A 22,867-nucleotide genomic window follows, 5' to 3' on the forward strand; every position below is an offset into this window, starting at 1 on the left:
AAACAAGTGAAAGGTATCCTAGGTATAAAAAAATGTGTAGGAGGGAAGTAACTACCACACTCCAGGTAGAAGTGTGGGACTGTCGCACCTCTATATATTATGCTACATGAGGTCGAGTGAGGTATTCAGGGATATCATATAGAGAAACAATTTTCTTATCGAATTAGTAAGATTTGATTGTTGAGTTCATATAGATTATCAAATTGGCAATTCAACAGCACAACCATCTGAATTTCATGAAAAAATTTAAATCCAAAGAAAGAAAAATAATATTTTTTTTAATTTTGTCCTCTACGTCCTAGCGGCTTTTTATCAAATATATAGATGGCATTAGCCAACTTCAGAAATTTTAGTTAGAATAAGGATTAGACTTACTCTATTGAGTATGAGATTATGACTTACACTATTAAATATTAAGCCACGTGACAATATTTTACACGATGAACTGTGAGATGTACCACGTGGCGCGAGACTATGGGGCTGAGTCTCCTCGAAGACTATAAAGGAAGATAAAGAGACCGCACTTCAATACTTCATTCCAATAAAATAATAATAAAAAAAAAAGCAGATCTGTGGCGATGGCCGAGGAAATGGAAAAATCCAACGGCGTTGTGGGGGAGGAAGATGGCGAGGAAGTGGGGGTGGAAGATGGCGAGGATGGCCAAGTAGATAATAATCGGGAAACTCTGCGGCTGATAGAGATAGAGAACAGCAATGGAAATCCAGGAGAGGAAACCTTGTACGGGGTTCTCCATCGTATATTCTCCGCGATTTTCTTTCCCGATCCGTACGCCACTGATACGAAACTCTCTTTCGTTAAACGGATCAAGACTTCTATTTACGAGAATGGTCCCCCGCTTCGAGAAGCTTCTAGAAGCTCTTCACGAAAGGTTCTGATATGGACTCGCCAAGGAAGCCCTTTCCGCGCTCTCCTCGTCATCTCTGTGAGTAAATCCAAATCGAATTTTAGCTCTATTTTGATATTAGGTTTTGGGAATCGGATCCGCGTTTATGCTGTTGGGGTCCTGGGGATCGTCTTCGGTTTAGACCGCGATCCCACTTTTCTGAATGGCGGACCAATATAAAAGATAACAGGGTAAATTACACTTTGATTCCCTGTAGTTTGGCATAATTCCATTTTGACCCCTTAATATTTTGATAATTTCACTATCTCCCTTATGGTTATTCAAAGGGTTCACTCACCCCCCTACTCGTCAAATTTCCGTGTACTTAATATTTAAATTCCTTTTATAACGATCATTTTTCCATTAAAACGTTAAATCTTTTTTATAAATTAAAATATGCCTTTGAAAAAAATGAGTTCAATGAATGCTTAGGTATTTTAATTATTGTTTTCAGATTTATTTTTTCTAATAATAAGTAACATAAAATAAGAGGGTAATATAGTCAAATAACATCTGAAATTTAACTCCCTCGGTGATAGGGGAGGTAAGTACAATTATCAGAATGTTAGTGGTCAATATGGAATTATGCCAAATTTACCTAAGATAAAATTCTGTTAAGATGTAAAAGTACATTTTTACCCTTAATCAGGACAATTTTGTCTTTTAAGATGTATAAGAACAAAGGTAATAAATTACACTGGCGGAGCACGTGCTCTCTCTTTATTACCATTTTAAAGAGGGATAATGATGAACTAACATTAAAATGCACATAGCCGGGGGATATTTCTGACGTGAATGTGTGTCAGAATTTTAGATGCTTTTCAACGAGACATGGGTGACATCTTGATGAAAAGCATTTATGATTCAGACACACATCCACCTCAGAAATGTCCCACACGATGTACATTCCAATGTTACACCAGCACGAGTCTTTTAAGAGAGAAGGGTGAGTTTTGTTACATTTTTTCAGTAATCTTTTTATGGATTAAACTGGATGAGTTTTTTAAAATCTTTTAGAATCATAGATAAAAAAGAAAAAGTTTCTGAAAATGATTGTTGGGAGATTCTAATTCAGCATATAGAAGGCACCAGGGTGGGGATTTTGCTATTTAAAGAAGTTTCTTTAGAATTTTAATTGTTTTTTGAAAACTAGTTTCTTTAGGAATTATTTTATGGAATGAATGAATCTTTATGGCACCAGGGATAGCTTTGAAAAAAAAAATGGGGAAGTTTCGGAAATTACACAAATGATATTTTTGCCAATCAACTTCGGCCTCCCTAAAAGCCTTCTATTGTTCATGAGATTTGAATGTTGAAGAAGATAAAATGTTTAGGTTGAAGGGTTAAACTTGTTGTGTAAATGTCTTGTATTTTGTGGCGGAGCCCTTGGCTTAAAGGATACGAAAAGGGCAATCGTGTAATATTTTCTTAAGGATTTTCTATTTTTGGGAGTTTCTCATTGGTGGAGATTTACATGTTTTGTAGCTACCGGTTTATAAATAGAGATCTTTAGGGTTGTAAAACTTAAGAGAAAATAATGATTGTTCTTGATCTGATTCGTGGACGTAGGTCGACAACACAATCACGTGTAACTTATTAAGATTCATCAATTGATCAAAATCAATGTCATCTTCATTTGCATCCTCATTATCTAACACTTCATCAATAAAATGATAACCAACATCTTTATGAAGGTCTCTTCTCTTATTAATGCATCAAGGACATCTTTTAGTTTTTCCAATTTATTCACAAAGTTCGTGATTGAATTGTAATGTTCATGATTTAATCGTGAATTTTATAAAAGTCGGGACTTGATGAAAAAGTTGCAATTAAATCGATAAGGGAAAATGTCACGATTTAATCGTGACTTTTTCACTAAGTCACAAATTTTGGTGACTATTGCTGGGCCCATGGGGCTTGGGTTGGACCTACTCAACAACCTCACATGATACAAGGAACTCACTGTGAAATGACCATTCCTCGTACCTTGCCATAAGTGACTATCCTCAACGTCATCTATTGAATAGGATGGGCTCCATAGGTGTCATTAACCTTTCCAAGTTTTCTAACTCCCGATCATTGAAGGCTCTTTTGAAACCGAAGGTCCCAAGACAATGACCTTCCTTCCCCACTAAGAAAAGCTGAGGTAGACTACCCCTTTTTCAAGGTAGCTGAAATAGATCAGGAAACTGGTTCTTAAAAGACTGGTCTCCCCGCCACCATCCTCCCAAAAATGAAACCTATTACCTCGTTCTACTTTGAACTTAACCTTCTTTCTGTACAAATGAAGGCTCTTAAGATTGCCTTTACAAACCCCGCACCCATAGGTCTCTTTTGCTTCCCCATTTTCCCACCCTTGGTTACTCACCCCCGAACTTTCCTGCAATTACTCTTCTCCATTGATTTCCTTCCTCCCCAAATCTCCATAGCCACTTCTCAAGTAAAGTTGAGTTCATCTCCTTGAAGCTTTTGAACCCCTCCCCCCCCCGCCTTCTTCTTAGGAGCACACATCTTTTTATCGGCTAACTAGATGAAATTCCCTCCTCCTTTCCTTAGAGCATCTCCAATGGTAATGCTATATTTGCCTATCTCAATTTCAAGTTTTGAGACAATGAAACGAAAATTCCTATTTGGCATATGCCTCACTAATGTTTCATCTAAAAAAAATGCCATGGTATGCTTTGGATGACAATTTGGTAAAAAAACAAAAAAAAAACCAAAATGTACTTTTTATTTGTTTGGATGGAAAATTGGTCAAAAAATATATTTAAAAGACACCTTTTATAACCTAAAAGATACTTTAACAAATTTTGAGTTATGCTAAAATCAATGCCAAATTTAGCATTAGTTTTAGCATATGCTATGTTTGAGAGTCCATTTGAGACATGCGTTGGATTGCATTTATCGAAGCCTGTTTCAAAATTTGGAATTGCCATCTCAATTTGAGACATCGTTGATCAGTGTTTTAAAGTTCTTACAACGTATTTTAGGCATTTTGGGCTCTTGAGGCGAGGCGTATTGAGGCATAAGCCTCAATTAATTTAAAAACTAAATTCTAAAAAATATATAATGATATAATAAATAAATAAAAAATATAAAATTATAAAGTAATAAAGTAATAAAAGAAAAATAAAAATAAAAAACAATTAAACAACCGCCAGACATCAAATAATTATTAAACAATAAAAATGTAGAGAAGTAGCAATGTATTATAGTAGTCATGTATTGTTACTCATAGTATCAAAAATCAAATAAAAAACTAGGCTAGGCCAGCAATGAAGTTTTAGACCCTTAGTATAAAGTAGAGAAGAATTAAAACAACTAAAAATCATCTTCATCGTTTTCACTAGTAGGGTCTTCTAAAGAGTCATCATGATATTGGATTCCTCTATCATCTTCAGGATGTCTCTATATCTTCGTACTCCTCTTCATCTATCAAATGCCATGGGTTGGTTTCTCTGGCTTTGTCCTTTCTTGCATTTAAACAAAGTCAAAATTACAATAATTACTATAAATAGAGTTGAAGAAAACTTGAAATTATGTATAACTTAAGAACAGCATAGAAGCCTAAACTAATTAATTGCTCAATGAACACATTTTTGTGTGGGGAGAAAATAGGCTTTGAAATTTCTCTACATATCTTATCTTTTTTAACCTAAAAAACACTTCTATTTATGAAGTTTTAGTAAATAAAAGACATTTGGGGGGGGGGGGGGGGGGTTTGGGTTTTTATTGCAGGTTTGAGGCTTAAGCCTCAAGGTGTAAGCCTTTAGGCATACAGCTCATGCAAGTGAGGCAAAAGGCTTAAGCCTCAAGGTGTAAGCCTTTGGGCATACATCTCATGCAAGTGAGGCAAAAGGCTTAAGCCTCAAGGCATTGAGCCTATGCCTCGCCTCGAGGTATATGCCCCGCCTTATTGCTTAAGCCTTCAAAACACTGCTTATTGTGCCAGAAAAAATCCCTACAAATTTTTATGTGCTTAGCTTCTACCTCCCTAGCATAGAGAGCTGGGAAAGGAAATAGTTGGGGATGCTAGCTAGAGTACTTTTCACCAAGACCATCTTACCTCCTTTTGACAGATATCTGCTCTTCCACACATTGGGTCTCTTTCTCATGATATGATCCTACATAACTTTGTTACCATACAAAATACCCAGTGGCAACCCCAAATAAGTAGAAGGCAAGTCTCCAACTTGGAAACCAACTAAAGCTGCCAGCACATCTAGCCCGAGGATCTCCCCTAAGCCAAAGATTTTACTTTTACGCACATTCACTGGGATACCAGAAATCACCTCAAAGCAGCCAAGAATCCCACTAAGAAAGTTCACCTAGGAGGGAGAATCAAGAAAGACCAAGTTATCACCAATAAACTGAAGATGTGAAACCATTGGACCATACGACGAAGATAGTATTTAAAAAAAAATCCCAGTTCACATGGTTGTAGGCCTTTTCCAAATCTATCTTACGCAACAGCCCAGGCTTCATTGACCTCTTCCTCGAGACAATGCATTCATTGGCAATCAGAACCCCATCCAAAATCTGTCTCCCCACTCACAAAGGCCCCTTGAGACGGACCAATGATACTTTGAATTACAGTATTCAACCTATTTGCTAAAAGCTTTGAGATAATTTTATAAATGGAACTGACCAAACTGATGGGCCTCCAATCGGAGATATCCTCAACCCCCAGTTTCATTGGGACCAATGCCACAAAAGTGCAATTCTTCCTAAAATCAAGGAAACCTTCTCTTAAACTACCCACAATCGTAACCATTACATCAGGCCTCACTATCTACCAGCAGAATTTGAAGAACTCCGTAGAAAATCCATCTATCACCCATGAAGCTTATAATCACGTCTAACACCTCCTCTTCAAAAGGACACTCCAACCACAACTGTTGTTCCGTAGAAATGTCGTTGGGAGAACTCCATAATTAAGAACCTTTGTTAATGAAAATCCTTGACCTTGGGTTTCTTTATCATCTGTAGAAATATGAACCTTTTTTTTTAATTTCAAGTGTTCTTGTATTTTTCTTAAATTATCTTTTCTGAAATTTTTTTTGCAATAACGTTGCAGGTCGGAACAACCATGCTTCTGGCCTTAACGGGATTGCTGGTCTTTATGCTTTTCTTTCTGGCAGCAACTATCAACGCAGTTATCATCTCTCTTCTAATGTCTATGGCAGCGGCTGGAGGTTTCTTAGCTATTTTCTTTGCATGCGTGACAGCAATTTATATTTGGGCATTATCAGTAGCTGTGTTTGTCATTGGTGGTGCAACTATCACAACAATCATCGCTGTTTCAATAATTGCAGGTATTTTCCTGCTTATAAATTATGTCTAACCCATTTCCTTCTCACGCTCCTCACTTGCTCGGTACCATTTCATACATTCTCAATTTCCCATATAAGGCCTTAACATGGTCTACAAATGAACCTAACCATAATCATCATCAAAGCCTTATCCCAAAGATTTGTTATTGGCTAAATGAATTTTGTTCTTCTATTTAATTCCGTCTAGAGCTGCATCTTCTATTATTTAAATTGTGTTAAAAAACCTTTTAAGATTAGATTTGGGGTGGGCCAAGGGAATCCTTTTCCCGCATTCCACTCCATCTAGAGCCATGTCTTCTATAGTGTGCTTACTTGACTGATACACCAAAAACTCCCAAGGCGATAATGGTCTCTTGGGGTCATAACTCAACATCACACTCTTCAGCCATCATCCACATTGACCATTGGGGCAGTTTTCTCTCTGATACCAGCCCACGGGTAGCCCTTTCCACATGTCACCCCTTCTGGGAGTTGAGCTTGAGACATGGTACTGGCTCCAATACCATTTTGATAAGAAACTAACCAATACACCGAAAGCACCTTGGTGATGATGGTGTGGAATTTGGGATCATAACAGTGAACAACATAGTCACAATGCACATAGAAAGGGATTTCAAGCCAACGGAAATGGATCCTTATCTTTTTCCCCTTCTCTGAAAATTAGTCTGATTGTATTTAATCTTCTTGCAGCCGTAAAACATGTTGAATGTCCAGACGGAGTTTAGCATTGTCTGATTAGTATGTGTGTTGTAGGGGTGCAACTCGGTTTGGTTTAGGGCCAAATCAAAACCGAACTGTCCTAGGTCGGTTCTATTAAATGAGAATCAGAACTGAACCGAATTTCTGTAGAACCGGACCAACCCGATCAAACTGAGCTAAGGTTTCTTCAAACAGGATTTTAGGAATATTGACTACCTATGGAATTTCATATAATGAGTCATTAATCTATCCATCAATACAATGAAATGGTTAGTCTATCCATTTAATAAAAAATCAATCTATCCATAAAAAAGGGGTGCAGTATTAATAAACTAATATTTATTTATTATTTTATAAATATATGGGTTTGGTTCGGTTCTATACAAGGCTTGAACCAAGAACCGAACCAAATTGATCGGTTCTCCATTTTTTTGACCCAAAACCAAACCGAAATTCATTCCAAACCATGCCAAATCATGCCAAACCAGTCCAAAGCTCTTGGTTTGAACTGGACCAAGTTGCACCCCTAGTTTGTTTGTCCTATTACATCTCATGTATGTGCCGCATACCTCTATTGCTTGTGGCAGTAGAACTCATAGCTAGTTTTTACAGGATCTAATAAAAAGTTTGGTTCATTCATGGTGCTTCTGATTCTCACTTCTTCTTTTAAACCTAATTTAAGCATGGGTGAACATTTAATGTAGGTTGGATCGGATTCTTTTGGACTGTGTGGTTGGCGACAAAGAAAAGTGTAGGCCTTGCCAAACACTCATTAAGCCTGACTGGATCAGCCCTCTCAGCTTATTCTATTGCTCGACAAACTCACCGCTCGGAACTGGACAAGGCTTCCAACTGAATCGAACTATTTGTAATAATGTTTTGTACATTAAATCTTATTACACAACTCGATGTTTGTGTGTTTTTGCTTTGTACATATTCGTCTTGAGATAGAGAAAGCCATGTTGCTTCATACCATGAATTATGGTCCTCTCTGATCTTCTCTTCTATGGGGTGTCTGATTTTTCCTCAACATCATATCGCTTCCTTCGGATGAGGTTCCAGTTAAGATACTGGTTTTGTAAAATATTTGTGAAAGTAAAATTGGGCCAATAAATTATTGCTGTTGTATTTGGATTCTTTCTCTCTTTTGGAGTAACCATCAGAGGGTTGTAGTGTTTTTTTAGTCTTCTTTTTTGGGAGTAAAGTGTGGACGACATGGCATAAGAAGAATTTTGAGTTTAAATACCAAATTTACCCTCTCCATTGCTTTTTAGCATGACTGGCAACCCCAAGAGTAGGAGAGAAAAAAACAGGAAAAACTACATTTGTTTATTTTAGTGTATCCTAAAAACACTAGCCTTCATTATCATTTTGGGAATAGTATGTGCTGATGACTACCACTTTCTCTGCAAATGGACACAGCTCATCAATGGAGAATACAGCGGTTACTTCTTTTATTTAATATATACATCCATAATTGCTTGAAACTAGCTCTCTCTTGCTGTGCGTTCAAAACTTGGTGGCCTCCTGACTGATGTACCTTGTCACATGTTGGGAAATTTCGAGAAATTATTTCACTAAGCACTGCATTTCATCAAATTTGAGAATAGCAAATTGTTCACATTATGCAGCACCACTTATAAGGAAATTTTCCTAACAAGCAATTTGATTTACATTGGAAATGTAAATGCGTGTTTCGATGGGCTGTTTGGCACTTGAAAAATGATAAATTAGCACTAGAAAAACCTATGATAGCTCGATTTGGTTGACATGTTCCAATGCAGCATAAAAATGAGTACCTAAGAAGACAAATTTGAAGTGAAAGAAATCAAAATTGTAACATGTTATTATTGGTAAAGGGATGTTCTCGTTGGGTTTAGGGTGGTCCAATTTTTCCATCTCTGGTGGTTAATGATTCAATCTAAAGGTCTTTGTGTGTTTTGCAATAAAACTATTGTTGGGAGAAGGAGAAATCCCCATGATCCTTAGTCCCGAGAGATCTCTCTATCTCTCGGTGGAAAATCGAATCTAGGGCACATCAATGGAAAAAATAGTGCCCCTAAGTTTGAAGAATGGTAATCTCAAGATCATCTGGTTATGTCCTGGCTTCTTGACTCTATGGAACAAAAAATTGTTGAGATATTCACCTTCTCCGAAACCGCTAAAGAACTTTAGGAATCTGTGAGGAACTTGTATGGAACCAAGATAATGTTGCTCGAATCTTCCAACTGAAGCAAGATATTAATGACTGTAAACAAGAAGACAGTTCCTTCACTGAGCATTTGGAAAAAATGAAGAGCATTTGGGACGAACTCAGCATGAATTGCCTCCCAACGACATACCTTCTGACATTGCAAACGAGGGTTGAGCAAGACAAAGTGTTTCAACTATTGGGTAGCCTAATGCTCGACTTTGCAAGCATTAAGAGTCAGATTTTGATTGGATCAGAAGTTCCCTCTCCTTTGAGTGTTTGTACTACCCTCCAGCACTGGAGAAGGAAACAAGGAGAAGAGCTATGAACATTGGATTTAAATTCACCATCACTAACTCTGAAGTGCCCTAATGGTAGATAAAAAAAGGCGAGCATATCAACAATGACCAAAATTCTTCTCATAGTAAAGGGTGTCGGCATGAACATTGCAGCAAGATTGGACACGGCAAGGATCGTTGTGGGATCCTTCATCCAAATTTGAAGCTAAAATTTGATAAGGGAGCAAGAACAATAGGACAACCAATAATGTCACATCAGATACTCCTCTTTTAGTTGGACAATTGACAAAACTCTTGCAGCAATTGAGTAAGCCTGACCCCTATCTTTCATAACCGTCATCTTCTACCCATGTCTCAAGTAATCTCCAAGCTTTACTTTCCTCCACCTCTAATACCGATACTTGGATTGTGGATTCTGGTGCTACATATCACATGACTAATGAGCCGAATTCTTTATCCAATTTAACTTCTCAAACCAATAAAATTGTGTGTGTTGCCAATGGATCTTTTGTTCCCATTCATGGTTGTGGTCAAATTCAATGTTTTTTCAAATTATCATAATTCTAAGGCTTTTTATATCCCCTCTTTTCCTTCTAAATTACTCTATGTTGGAAAACTCACTAATACTCTAAATTGTGGTATTATTTTCTCTCCCATGTCTGTGGTTTTTCAGGATTGGGAAAGATAGAAGAAAAATTATGAGGGCATATATTCTCATGGCTTGTACCTATTGAAACAAAACTATCATGCATTGGCAACTCAAACTTCAAATGTGTGGCACAAGCATTTGGAACATTTGTCAGATCGCATTATGTCTTTTCTTTTTCCTATTGTATCTTCCCATTCTAGTCCTTGTGAAGCGTGTCAATTTTCTAAACATGTTTTCCTTTTGATCATTCTTTGTTTGTTTCTGCTAAACCATTTGAGTTAATTCACTCTGATGTATGGGGTCCTGCACTAATTGACTCTTACGATAAATTTAAATATTTTGTTATATTTATTAATGATCGATCTTGTGCCACGTGGATTTACTTATTAAAACATTAAAGTGAGGTTGTTTTTATTTTTAAAGTGTTTCATTCTATGAATGTCATTCAATTTGGTGCACATATAAAAATTCTTCGCTCTAATAATGATACTGAGTATACAAAAAACCTTCTTGTTGATTTTGTAAGTAGTCAAGGTGTAGCCGAACGCAAAAACCGACACCTCTTGGAAGCCACAAGATCTCTCATATTTCAGATGCATATCCCTAAATAATAGTGGTCTCATGGTGTCCTTGCTGTTGCGTACCTAATCAACATACTTCCTCATTATGTCCTTGGGTTTAAATACCCTCTTGAAGTACTTAAAGGTCACAAAATTGACCTATCCCATCTTCGAGTCTTTGGGTGTCTATCCTATGTTCTTGTTTCTGCACCTTATTAAGACAAGCTTGATCCTCATGTTGTCCAGTGCATTTTTCTTGACTCCTCCTCCACTAAAAGTAGGGTATAAGTGTCTTGATCCTAATAGTGGGAAATTTGTTGTCTCTCTTGATGTTTATTTTGATGAAGATACTCCTTTTTCGCAATCTGATCGTGATTGGTTCTAAGGGGAGTTCCATGATAGTGTGGTTCCTCTACCAATTGTTAGCACAAATGCAATTGATGTTTCATCACCACATGAAGATGCCTCACTTGAGTCTTCCACTGTGGCTCTGCTTGAAATCCCACCTTAGCGTCAGTCAACTTAGGATAAGTCATCATCCGACTAAAATGCAATATTTTATACCTACCATGCTTCAATTTTTCTTATTCAGAATCATGTAACTTATGATAAGGTTACTCCTTCACATTTGGGCTTTCTTCTTGGTGAACTCACTATTTTAATGAAGCTAATTCCAATCTATTTGGCAAAAGGCTATGGAGGAAGAGCTCTAGGCTCTTGAAAAAAATAATACATGGGACATTGTCAGGATTCTTAGAGATAAGAAAATTGTGGGGGTGCAAATGGGTGTACAAAATCAAGCACAATAGTGATGGATCCATTGAAAGATACAAGGCTCGATTAGTAGCCAAAGGGTTCACACAGACATATGGAATTCTCTAAAGGAAACATTCACAACCGTGATAAAGATAAATATTGTTAGAGTATTTTTGTCTATTGCTGTTAATTCTGATTGGAATTATTTCAGATGGATGTGAAGAACGCATTCTTTCATGGAGATTTAGAGAGGAAGTGTACATGACTTTCTAGGGGTGGAGTCAGGATTTTCTTGTAGTGGGGGCAAATTATGATTAGTCGTACAGTGTAGAACTTGAATGGAGGGAGAGGAGGGTGTGGGGGCAACTGGGGAGAGAGGTGAGGGAGTGGGGATAAATGGGACATGTAATTAATTGAAAATATAGGAGTGTCTCAAAGTTCTATGGGGACAATTGCCCCCACCAACTCCTTACTAGCTCTGCCCCTGGACTCTTCCACCTGGACACCCTCAAGAGTCCCAAATGGATTAGTTTGCAGACTTTGCAAGGCCTTTTATGGTCTTAAACAATCCCTAGAGCTTGATATGCAAAACTTAGCTCTAATCTCATGGACATTGGCTTTCAAAGAAGTTCAGCTGATTTTTTTCTTTGTTAAGAAGGGTCTGATGGGTACCGCCATTGTTGTCGTATATGTAGATAATCTTATTATCATAAGGGAAGACAGGCAAGAAATCACACTCTTAAAATCTCTTCTCCATACAAAATTTGTTGTCAAAGATTTGGAAATCTTAAAGTATTTTTTGGGAATTTAGATAGCTCACTCTAAGAAAGACTTTTTTCTTAGTCAAAGAAAATATGTTCTGGATTTACGTAAAGAAAAAAAAGGTAAGCTTGGTGCAAAGCCCGCTTCAAGCCCAGTTGACATTGTTGCTAAAGTCAGTTCAGATTCAGATGGTGCTCCCTTAGAGAATGTGGGGGCAATTTCAATGATTAGTTGGCAAATTAATATATTAATGGTTATCCGCTTGGATATCTCTTATGTTCTTAATCTAGTGAGCCAATTTATGTATAAATCTCAAAATACCCACATGAATGTTGTTCAAAGAATTCTTCAATACTTAAAAAGTTCTCCTGGTCATGGTATATGGATGCAAAAATATGGTCATACTAATGTCCACGGTTACACTGATGCCGATTGGGCTGGAAGTCATACTGATAGATGTTTTACCACTACGTGAAAATCCTAAATTTGTATAAAAAAATTTGTTGGGCCTGGCCCGTCGAATTTTAAAATCCAATACTCCGCGATCTGTGGACCACGTCTTCATTTTCTCTTTCTCTCACTCTTTCTCTTTTTCTCTGCTTCTCTCACTATCATTGATTGATCGATTGACCTTTCACAGTCTCTGTCTCGGTCGACCTCGCCCTCTCTTACTGTCATCGATCGATCGATCGACCTCTCATAGTCTCTCTCTCACGGTATCTGTCCTGGTCGACCTCACTCTCTCTTACTATCATCGATCGATCTATCGACCTCTCACAGTTTCTCTCTCACAGTCTCTGTCTCGGTCGACCTCGCCTTCTCTCTCTCTTGATCGACGCTTCCATCATTTTCTCATTGTTGCTATCTCGATCGATCGACCTCGCTTTTTCACTCACTCTCTGGATCGATCGACCTCTCCATTGATTGATTGACCTCATCTCTCTCTCACAGTTTCTTTCTCGAGCGATCTCTCTTTCGATCTGTCTTCCTCGATATATCTCATCCGCCACTCTATTTGATCGATCGATCTAGATCTGATCCTCGTTCTCTCTATATCTCATCTATGAATTTTAGCAAGGAAGAAGAAGATACTATCGTCAAGCTACACGAAATTTTGGGGAACATGTTGGTATCGATTACTTTACAATAAAACTATTTAAATTTTCCAAAATTGAATTTTAGTGAAATTTTTTGCAATAATAAATTTACAATGCATACATTAAAATATTGAAAAAAAATTGAGATTATCTATATTCAAGATTTGGATATTCTAATCATATATAGTAAGCCATTTGAAAGCCAAATTCCAATCTAGTCACTCGAACAATTTTTAAGTCGCCTCGATGAGTTTAATCTATGATTCTAAAGCTGTAATTAATCTCTCTTTTAGAATAAGATTTTGCAATATCACAGGCATCCACATCTGCAATTTGCAGTGATTAGATTTTCCATGATTTTCAGGTGTCCAATTTCTTCACAAGGCTAATTCAAAGGGTTTCTCCAAAGAGTTATCAACAGGCCCTTGGTGAGGTTTATGTTACCCAAAAATTCCTGGAGAATTTCTGTGGTGACCAGGTAAATGAAGAGAATAGTTGATTGAAATATTAATATATCAATATTTTATATCTAAATAAGCTGTGCTTGCATCCGTAGGTGTTGGAGAACGTATAACAGAAATGTAAGATGAAGATGTGTTTCAAGGAAACTTGTTTTTAGACTTTTCCCCATTCAAGGTTCTTTATGTCAATTCATGTATTTATGTATTGGAGGTGCCCAACCTAGTTGGCGGTGGTGTTTACATATTATCACATTAGCTAGATATGGTCAAGCCCTCTTTATCAACTTTGCTTAACAACGTTATGTATCATTCATGTGTAGAATAGTTCTATTTTTTCACTTTGTCTTCTCCCACTTTGATTTATATCAAGCCCATGTTACACATGAACAAAGTGGTGACCAATTTTATTTTATCCAGTGAACATCATTCAGTAGTGAACTCTATTATGACTTTAATGAAGTTGTTGTTTTTTCTACTGATTTGTCAGGTTCATTTCTTGACAAGGTTTTTTGCGATACCTGGGAATCATCTCAGGCAACAAAGTCATGGTTTTCGTTGGCCATATGGTCTAGTAAAGCCCAACTTCTTTAAACCTACTTAATTTTATCTTATTAACAGTTCTATTGTTAGGCCTTTATGAGAAGTATTTTTTTCTCCAGCAAATCCTGGAAAAAAAATTGTGTTTGAATTCCTAAGGAAAACATGTATTTTTGTATTTCACCGCTTAATAGTAATTTGCATGTTTTCCATTCATTAATGATGCTTAGATAGACACATGGAAATACATACTATGGACTATGGAGTGCATTATACTCTTATTAATTTATTTTAGTACTTCATGTATTCTATTTTCACTAGGGGAATTTTTTTTTCCACATATATCCTTTGGGATATTTCCCTGCATTCTTTTTCTTTAGGCCACTTCCTATATTATTTGGCTGAGTGAGAAAGATGTGTTTTCAAAGGGTAGGTCTGACTGACAAGGAAAGTGTGCCTTTGTGGAATATGTACATGTACTCAAGCAAGGACAGCCAATAAAGAAAGAAACCCCAAAGCACTACTAATTGTAGAAGAACGATCCTCTTGTTCTGTTGCAAATGGAGTGATGTCTGACAAAGGTATATTTGTTCATCCTATTATTGTCTATCTTCTCCAATTCTGTATTTTGTTTAATATATGGGTTTCTACTTATGGAGAGAGTGGAGAAAAATCTCTAGCTTGGTTGCATATGTTCAACAATTAGTTGGCTGCTTTTTTGTTATAATGGCAATTCAATTTTCTAAATACGATGAGTTTTGGTTGAACATATATCTTACAAGTTCCAAGTACACTTTCTATAATTTTTTGTTCCTCGTGTGACAGGGAATCCAACCTCCTTCAACTAATGACAAATCAGTATCATCCGGTAAACCCCTGTTCCTTATATTCTCTACATTCATGCTACCTCCTTCAAGAAATTCATAAAAATAGTTTCTTAATACTGCTAAATTTTTTTGTTGGAAACTGGACTTACATGTATGTGCATTAAGGATTTTGCATGGCACTTATACTATTGTCCTTTTCATTTGTTGGTTTATGTTGAACTATAGAACATTCTCTTTATAGCATCATTATTTCCCCCAGCCGGCAAGCTGTCACTAAAGTATTATGATATTAATTTACATGGGGTTTATGTGATTAATGCACAAAACTATGTTCCTGGTAGGGTGTTGGTTGGACAACGAGTATTCAATCTTTACTTAACTGCTGCAAATACATGAGCATAACCTCTAAGTTGGAAACTAGATTCCCTATGATTTCTTTTGAAGAGTTGGAGTTAAAATTAGTTTACTTGAGTTGTTTGGAGTTAAAACATTTTTATGTGTTTTTCAATCATATAGTTGTTCTAAATGTATTCATTTAAATAGTATATGTCAATCATTGTCCAGCATTGTTAAACTCATTTTATTTAAAATCTTTGATTTGAGTTTCAACCATTTAAATTAAAATTTACTTCAGTAAAATCTGTGATCACAACCTCATGATTAGAATGGTCTGCTGCTAGCTACTAATATAATGAAGTAAAAGGTGAAAAAACCACTTGAATGTTTGGTCTCATTGAGGATGAGGGCTGAAAGTCTATAAATTATAAATAGGTATGTTTACGCATGTTATAGGTACTTAATTATTTGTTCAATTTCCAATTTAGAAATCATAATTCCACTTCTTGACTTGAGCATTAGTATTGGAGTTTCTTTGGCAGCTACTCTGCCCTCTATTGTCATTCATGAATTACAATGAATTGTCTCAAATCTGATTCATGGTTTGAGTTATTTCTAAAGGAGTACAACTACTTTATTTTTAAAATGCTTGCACTACTTATCAACATAAAGAAATAAAAGGAAAAAACTCTGACTAACATTGAGCAATTTTGGAAAGAAAATGCTGAAGTAGCATTAAAATTGACATCGATTCTCACATTGCTGACATGGATGTATGTATGGAACCATAGATGTTTTTCATTGAGATATATGAGTGAAAAGCATCTATGGCTATGTGTGCACCTACACATCAGCAATGTGAGAATCGATGTCTTTAGTGTTACTCTAGCAAGGCTCATTTTAAAATTATAGGTGATTGCCCTCCCTGTGCAATGGGTTTGTCACTGATAAGGAGAATTAATCTTAGGTGGTCCAATCCCCTGTAAATATGGGGAAAAAATCCATTTAAACATGTCTGCCACTAAATTTAAAATTATGGTTATGCTCTTTCTTCACTCTATGAACATGGATTAAAATGTTATCGCATTGTCTATACCCTGTACAAAGTGTCATACTTGATAAGGTGTAGTACTATAATACTAACGTTTGCATGTTTGTGTGTGAGGCTACATTGGAATTGGAGCTGGACGACAGTAGTGGTGTACTTCTTCTTCCTCATACTTTGGGATGCATTCAAGAATAGCATCACTACTGAAATCTAGGGTAATTCCTTCAATCTCTAATGATGGAATAACCACTCCTAAGAAAAGATAACTGTTTTCTTAAGTTAAAGAAAACTTGAATAGTAGTTAAACTTATTTTCATCTTTCCTTGATGACCTTTACAGATTCTCATTGCATGTTGTGCTAATTCCAAAGAGTATATTTAAATGGTTTGGTGTCTTATATTTGTAATGTTGATTTAGTTTTGTTTATTATATATTGAGGGTAAACTTTTGTGGCATAGCTTTGTTATAGTAGTACTTGCAATGGCAATCTTATATTGGGGGTAATCAATTTCATTGATTATATTAATGATATATAGGGATTGGGGTTGAGAAAAATAGTTGCGGCAATCTTTGGAATTTTCAATTTTTATTATGTAAATTGTTAGAATTGTCCCCTTTTTTTAGGTTGGTAAATCTTTGTAACTGTTTTATTGTTCTCAACTGAGCAGGATCTGTATATTTTGATGAATGGAATAATGCAGGATGTATATTGAGGCTTGGTGATGACCTGGAGAGGTAAGAGTTTCAAAGTCATTGGTACACTCACATGCACTCATGTCCAAAGGAGACAAGATTTATGGTGTCAATTGAGTAGTTGATCAAAATAACGCATAAGGAATACACGTAGTGCACAAGCTAAGTTAGGGAGTTAAATCTACCACTCGACGGGTGCCAAAAATATATCCTAGGCTGAAAATGACCCTTCCAAGTATGCCACACTCTATATAACAGAAGTATGAGTATGAAGTTTGTGAATGTTGACATAATAGACTTGTGTTTAAAACCCACCTTCACCTTCAAGTTACCGATCCCACTAAAAAATAGCCATGCCCAGAAGCAGCGTAATACATTTTATAATTGTTACATTAACATAGATGGCCAATAAAATGAACTATTTGCCAAAGAAATTTGACTTTATTCAGAAGACACCAAGCTGCTTGTTGAATTCTGGATCTACTGTTTTTAGTTATAAATTTGTATTTAATTTGTTTTAAACTTGAGATCTACAACATTAATTTCAATGTAGAGGAAATTCAGTTCGTCATGTCTTGAGATCTGGATTTTAGTTTCTAGTTTTTAATTCAAGTCTATATATGCTTGTGTTGGCAAAAGATATTTATTTTTTGATGATCTCTCCAAGTTAGATCTGGAGAGAATCTGGCCTATGAAATAATTTTTCTGAAAGTCTTGTATTGCGGCAAAGATGGCGGCGACATTGCCATGGAGTTATACTACTAGCAATGGTGGCAGCCATGGAGCTAATGGTCTGGTATTACTTTGACTCTATCACTTGCATTGTTCTATTTTGATCCATTGTAGCACTTTAGGCCACTCCCAACATAGAACTGACCATGTTCTCTTATCAATCGTTAAAATATAACTAAAATGGAGGCCTTGAAGAACACCATCTCTTTCATTGTTAGAAAGATACTGTTTCTCTAGAATTTCGTTTCATCTCCTTATTCCCTTCTTAATAACAACTTTCAAGAGCCATCAGTTCCTTTTGTTTCTATTGACATCGAGATGCAGAGAGAGGCTTATACTCTCCATCCGCAGGAGTTGGAGTTGCAGCTGGAGCTGCAGCTCAAGAAGAGGAGCCACAAGATAATGTGAAGAAATATGGAGAGATTATAATGGTATGTTCTTATCAAGCTTCCATTTCTCTTCTGGGTATCTACTTCCAAAATGGACTACATCATGGTGACATTCCTTTGTCTTTCTATTTTCTCTCTTTAACCCTTTCACTTGCCTTTTTTTGCTTCTTTGATTGCGATGTTGTTAGAACACAAATTAAGATTTCTTTCAAAATTCCTCCAACAAATAGGCAGAGTGTTTGGAGGACTTACTTTCATAATTTCAATATTAATGACCCTTTCTCCAATTATCATCAAATGGGTGTGTGTTTTTGGGATCGTCACATGTGCTATCTCTTTGCTTTGGTACCTCATTTACTAGAGAAGACTACCGCCACCACCACCACCACAAGTGATCAACTAGTTGGCTGCTACTGATGATATTAATGCAAGAATTATTGATCAACCCATGATCAGGATGGGGATGGGGATGGAGCTGCAGCCAGTCCATATTGATGAATCGCTTATTGTTCACATGTGTATTGCTAATTTTCATTACTTTGGGTTGATGCATAATTTTCTTTTTTTCATTTTCAATGGTAAATCTATTCTTATCTTTTGTAAGGGAAATCTAAACCTTGAGGAAAATAAGCGGACACAATAGAGCGGAGAGAGCCAGAAGAGATCAAAGGCATCACAACCATTTTCTTTTGATTGTATTTTATTTCTAAGCAATTATGTGACTCAATTTCATTTGTAAGTGCCCAATTACTTTAATTAGAGCTTGTTTAGTAATGGAATTTCAATATATAATATGAATTTTGAGCTGTTTAGTTTAATTTAGAGCTAGTTTTATGTTTTTTGTTTTGTTTTTTATTTTTCTAATTTTTTTATTACTATTTTATTTATTGTGATTGGTGAATTAGAGGACTGTCCTATTGTTTGTTAAACCTCCATATTTCACTGTCATACTCTATGATTTTTTTTTTTTTGTTTTATTTTTAAGCTCATTCTCCAAGAATTTGATAGTTCAGGGTCGTCAAAAAAAAAAAAAAAAATTCTACAAGAAAATATTTGACAGGCATATTTGATGGGATGGTTCGTCAAATTTATCAAAATTTGACGGGATGAGACCATCAAATATGGGCTTTTTTCACATAGTGTACGTCTGGGCATTTCACCTTTGTTGGAGGCAATTTAGTTACATGAAAGAGCAAGAAACAATCTATAGTTGCTCGTTCCAGTGTTGAAGCTAAGTACAGGGCTATGACATCTATCACAAGTGAATTAGTTAGACTTCAAATGCTCTCCTACTTGATTTAGGTATAAAGCTTTCCTTTCCAATGGATATGTTTTGCGACAACTAGTTGGCTATACACATTACTTCCAATCCAGTGTTTTATGAACAAATCAAACATATCGAAGTTGACTACCACTTTATGCGAGAAGAAGTTCAAGTTCATCGTATACCATATGTTCGTAGTAGTGATCAACTAAAAGATATCTTTACCAAAGGGCTGAAAAGTTCATTGAGATATTGTCAAAGTTGGGCTCAATCAACATATTTGCTCCAACTTGACATGGAGTGTTATTGTAGAAATAGAAATCCCCGTGGATTGCTTTCTATTTTCGGGTGACTCGTTTTAGTAATTGCTTATTATATGAGTTTCTGTAATCCTTTTTATTGAGGGGCCCTCGAGAAGGGTTACTTGTGAATAAGAAAAATCTCTCCTCCTTGTCCAGTGGAGTAGGCCTCTAAGTCGAACCACGTAAATCTCTTGTTCTCTGTGGTATTTTTGTATTTTCAAAATTCAAGCCTACCCACAAAAAATAAAAATAAATTTTTTATTTTTTTAAGAGAACAAAAAATAGTACTATATATTGAAGGTGCCACTGAGGTGTAAAGTCTTTGATTGGTGATACCACATACCTGGGGTTATAAAATATCTTGTCCGTTAGTTCATAGCATCCAGAATAAGAGGAAAAAAAAATAAGTGAAGATTTCCTAGAATATATAGACTTTTTTCAAAGGTCCTAGAATACATAGACAGTTATCAACTAAATGCTATAAACAGAAAAAAAAAAAAAAAAAAAAAAAAGAAGAAGAAGAAAAGAAACAAAACCTTGAAATGAACCAAAGCAACCTATGTCCATCACAATATGCACTGGTTTTGCATAGTTAATAATTCTCTGAATAGTTGGCGAATTATACCCTAATGATGTAAGAAACAATTAAAACTTCTATCCAATTCAATTCCTTGCAAAACAATTAGGACTTTTTTTACCTTTTTCTAATTATTCGCAATTTACTCTTTTCCTGAATTAAACGAATCAAAAATACATTTTACAAAGAGGGGTGAAAATATAAATTAACCCTTATTTTAAAAAAAAAAAAAATTATCTTAATATCGAATGATAATATTTTCATTATTCCCTCACTACACTTGAGGTTTCACTATTATACAATTAACCATTGTTTATTATCAAATCTCAAGATTATTAATCGACAAGTTAGTTTTTCACTCTTTTATATTTCTTCTCTCTCTCCTCTCCTTAGATTGTTTTGAATAGGATTCTTCGTAGTTTAATGAAATAAGAGAATATATGTTTTAAGGGTGTGAAATTGTCTCTACCCGTTTTCACTCAATAGTGGATAGGAGTCCAATTTGTAAATGGGGGATTTTTAAGAAATGGGAGTCGCTACCTAGTTTAGGTCTAGGAACATAAATAACTCAAAATGGATATGGATCGGTCCACGGATCAAAGATATGGGTAAGGGGTCAGATTACGGGTTTTGGAAGGTGTTAGGCACCGAACCCGCTCGATCAAGATGATCGGACTTTACTACGATCCAAAATCATCCTATGGTCAATATACAAAGACTACAGTCAAGGTCACAGTCCGATCATCATCATCAATTTATGTTGGATTTACCAAACAAATCCTATGGCTAAAATTGTCCCAATTATTACATGATCATTCTTTAAATTCCTTAAAATATGGAAGGGTTTGAAAAAGCTCTGATTAGCTCCATGATCTAAAATCAATTAAGAGATTCCACCTGCAAGGATTTCTTAAATTGTCCAAAATAGAAATTGTCAAATTAGAGCTTAGGATCTCCAAGTTGGAATCTGAAGTTTCCCAAATTAGAATTTAAAAAAATATGTGTTGAATTCCCAAATTAGAAATTTCAAAAGATACATTTTCCAAAATAAAAAGTTTCAAAAAATGTAAATTTCTGAATTAGAAACTCCCAACTTTCCATGAATGTGAATCTTATAAATAAAGGGCGCAGAATCTTCTAAATTGGGAAATTGATAAAATATGAAATTCCCAAAATGAAAATTTACAAGTATGTGTCTTTCCCAAAATAGAAAATTACACAACCTCCTATTAGAAGGTTTCCAAATATGAATTTTCCAATAACCTGAAAATAATTTCTAAAAGGAGAATTGTATAAAAATGAATGCCCAAATTGGAAGGTTATAGATTTGCCAAGAATCACCAAATTGGAAATTTGCCAAAAACAAAGAAATCCAGGATATTGTATTTACCAAATTAGAGATTGACAAATATCATTGCATAAAATTTTCAAATTTGAAAGAAAAATCCACAAGAAAAATCCCATGTTCATCGAATCCTTAAACTAACCAAAACAAACATGCATACATGATTTTCGATTTTGTTAAAATAATAGTCATTCAACAACATGCACATTTGTTAAAGCAAAAGGTGCATCAATCACATGGAGAAATCTGAAAATAATACGAAGAGTTTGAATATCATCACAAATCATGAAAATCCAATTCGAGCATAGTGATCATGATATTTAAAGAAAAAAGAAATCACCTAATCCTACTAACATGCAAAAAATAAAATAAAAAAATAAAAAAATAAAAAAATAAAAAATAAAAATAAACAAGGAGGCATAAAAATATTTTTCTAACCTATCAATACGTAAAATAACAAATAAAACACAAAAAGTTATACATAAAAAAATAAAATAAAAAAATAACAAAAAAGAAAAAATCAAGCATTCTCTCAATCCAATCAACATGCAAAGTAAATATAAAGAAGCCTCTAATCCTATCAATAAAAAAAATAAAAAATCAAACATTCTCCCAATCCAATCAATATGCAATAAAAAAATAAAAAAATGTATAAAAGAAACATTTTATTAAACCTATCGGCATGCAAAAATCACTAATAAAAATAAAATAAAAAATACAATAAAAAAATGCATAAAATATAGTCTCCTAATACTATTGACATGTAATGAAAAACAAAGAATAAAAAAAAATAAAAAAAATGAAGAAAATATACAAAATAAATATTCGACAAACCCTATTGATATGCATATGTAAATAAATAATGAAAAATAATACAAAAAAAAGCAGATTTCCCTAATTCCACTAAGTCGTAAAAAGAATGAATAAAATATAGAAAAAAATACATAAAATGAACTATCCTAACCTTATCAATATGAAAAGAAAATATAAAAACTACGTAAAATAAAAACAAAATACTCTCCTAGTCCTACCTCTATGAAAAAAAAATAAAAAGCCTAAAAATATATAAAATAAATATCTTCCTAATCCTGTAGACATGCAAAAG

General features: G+C 35.1%; 1 protein-coding gene and 1 long non-coding RNA gene across 4 annotated transcripts; both read left to right on the top strand.

The window, feature by feature from the left end:
- The first annotated feature begins 515 nt into the window (after positions 1–515).
- Positions 516–8,071, top strand: LOC147398089 (voltage-dependent L-type calcium channel subunit). Its single transcript, XM_086447229.1, has 3 exons — positions 516–944; positions 5,983–6,220; positions 7,642–8,071. Exons 1-3 carry the CDS (start codon positions 579–581, stop codon positions 7,791–7,793), a joined length of 756 nt encoding a protein of 251 aa, XP_086303355.1. The 5' UTR covers positions 516–578; the 3' UTR covers positions 7,794–8,071.
- Positions 8,072–13,183: 5,112 nt separating this feature from the next.
- LOC147398090 (uncharacterized) lies at positions 13,184–19,092 on the top strand. 3 transcript variants are annotated; one of them, XR_015179744.1, is made up of 4 exons: positions 13,184–14,830; positions 15,075–16,675; positions 17,129–17,949; positions 18,237–19,092. It is a non-coding gene; the product is annotated as an uncharacterized LOC147398090 (long non-coding RNA). The 3 variants fall into 3 exon arrangements; XR_015179745.1 differs by having other exon boundaries at positions 17,129–17,195; positions 17,825–19,092; XR_015179743.1 differs by having other exon boundaries at positions 17,129–19,092.
- The last annotated feature ends 3,775 nt before the right edge of the window (positions 19,093–22,867 follow it).

The sequence above is a fragment of the Akebia trifoliata genome, chromosome 7 (genome assembly GCF_017979445.1).
Source record: "Akebia trifoliata isolate Shusen 1 chromosome 7, ASM1797944v1, whole genome shotgun sequence".
NCBI lineage: Eukaryota > Viridiplantae > Streptophyta > Magnoliopsida > Ranunculales > Lardizabalaceae > Akebia > Akebia trifoliata.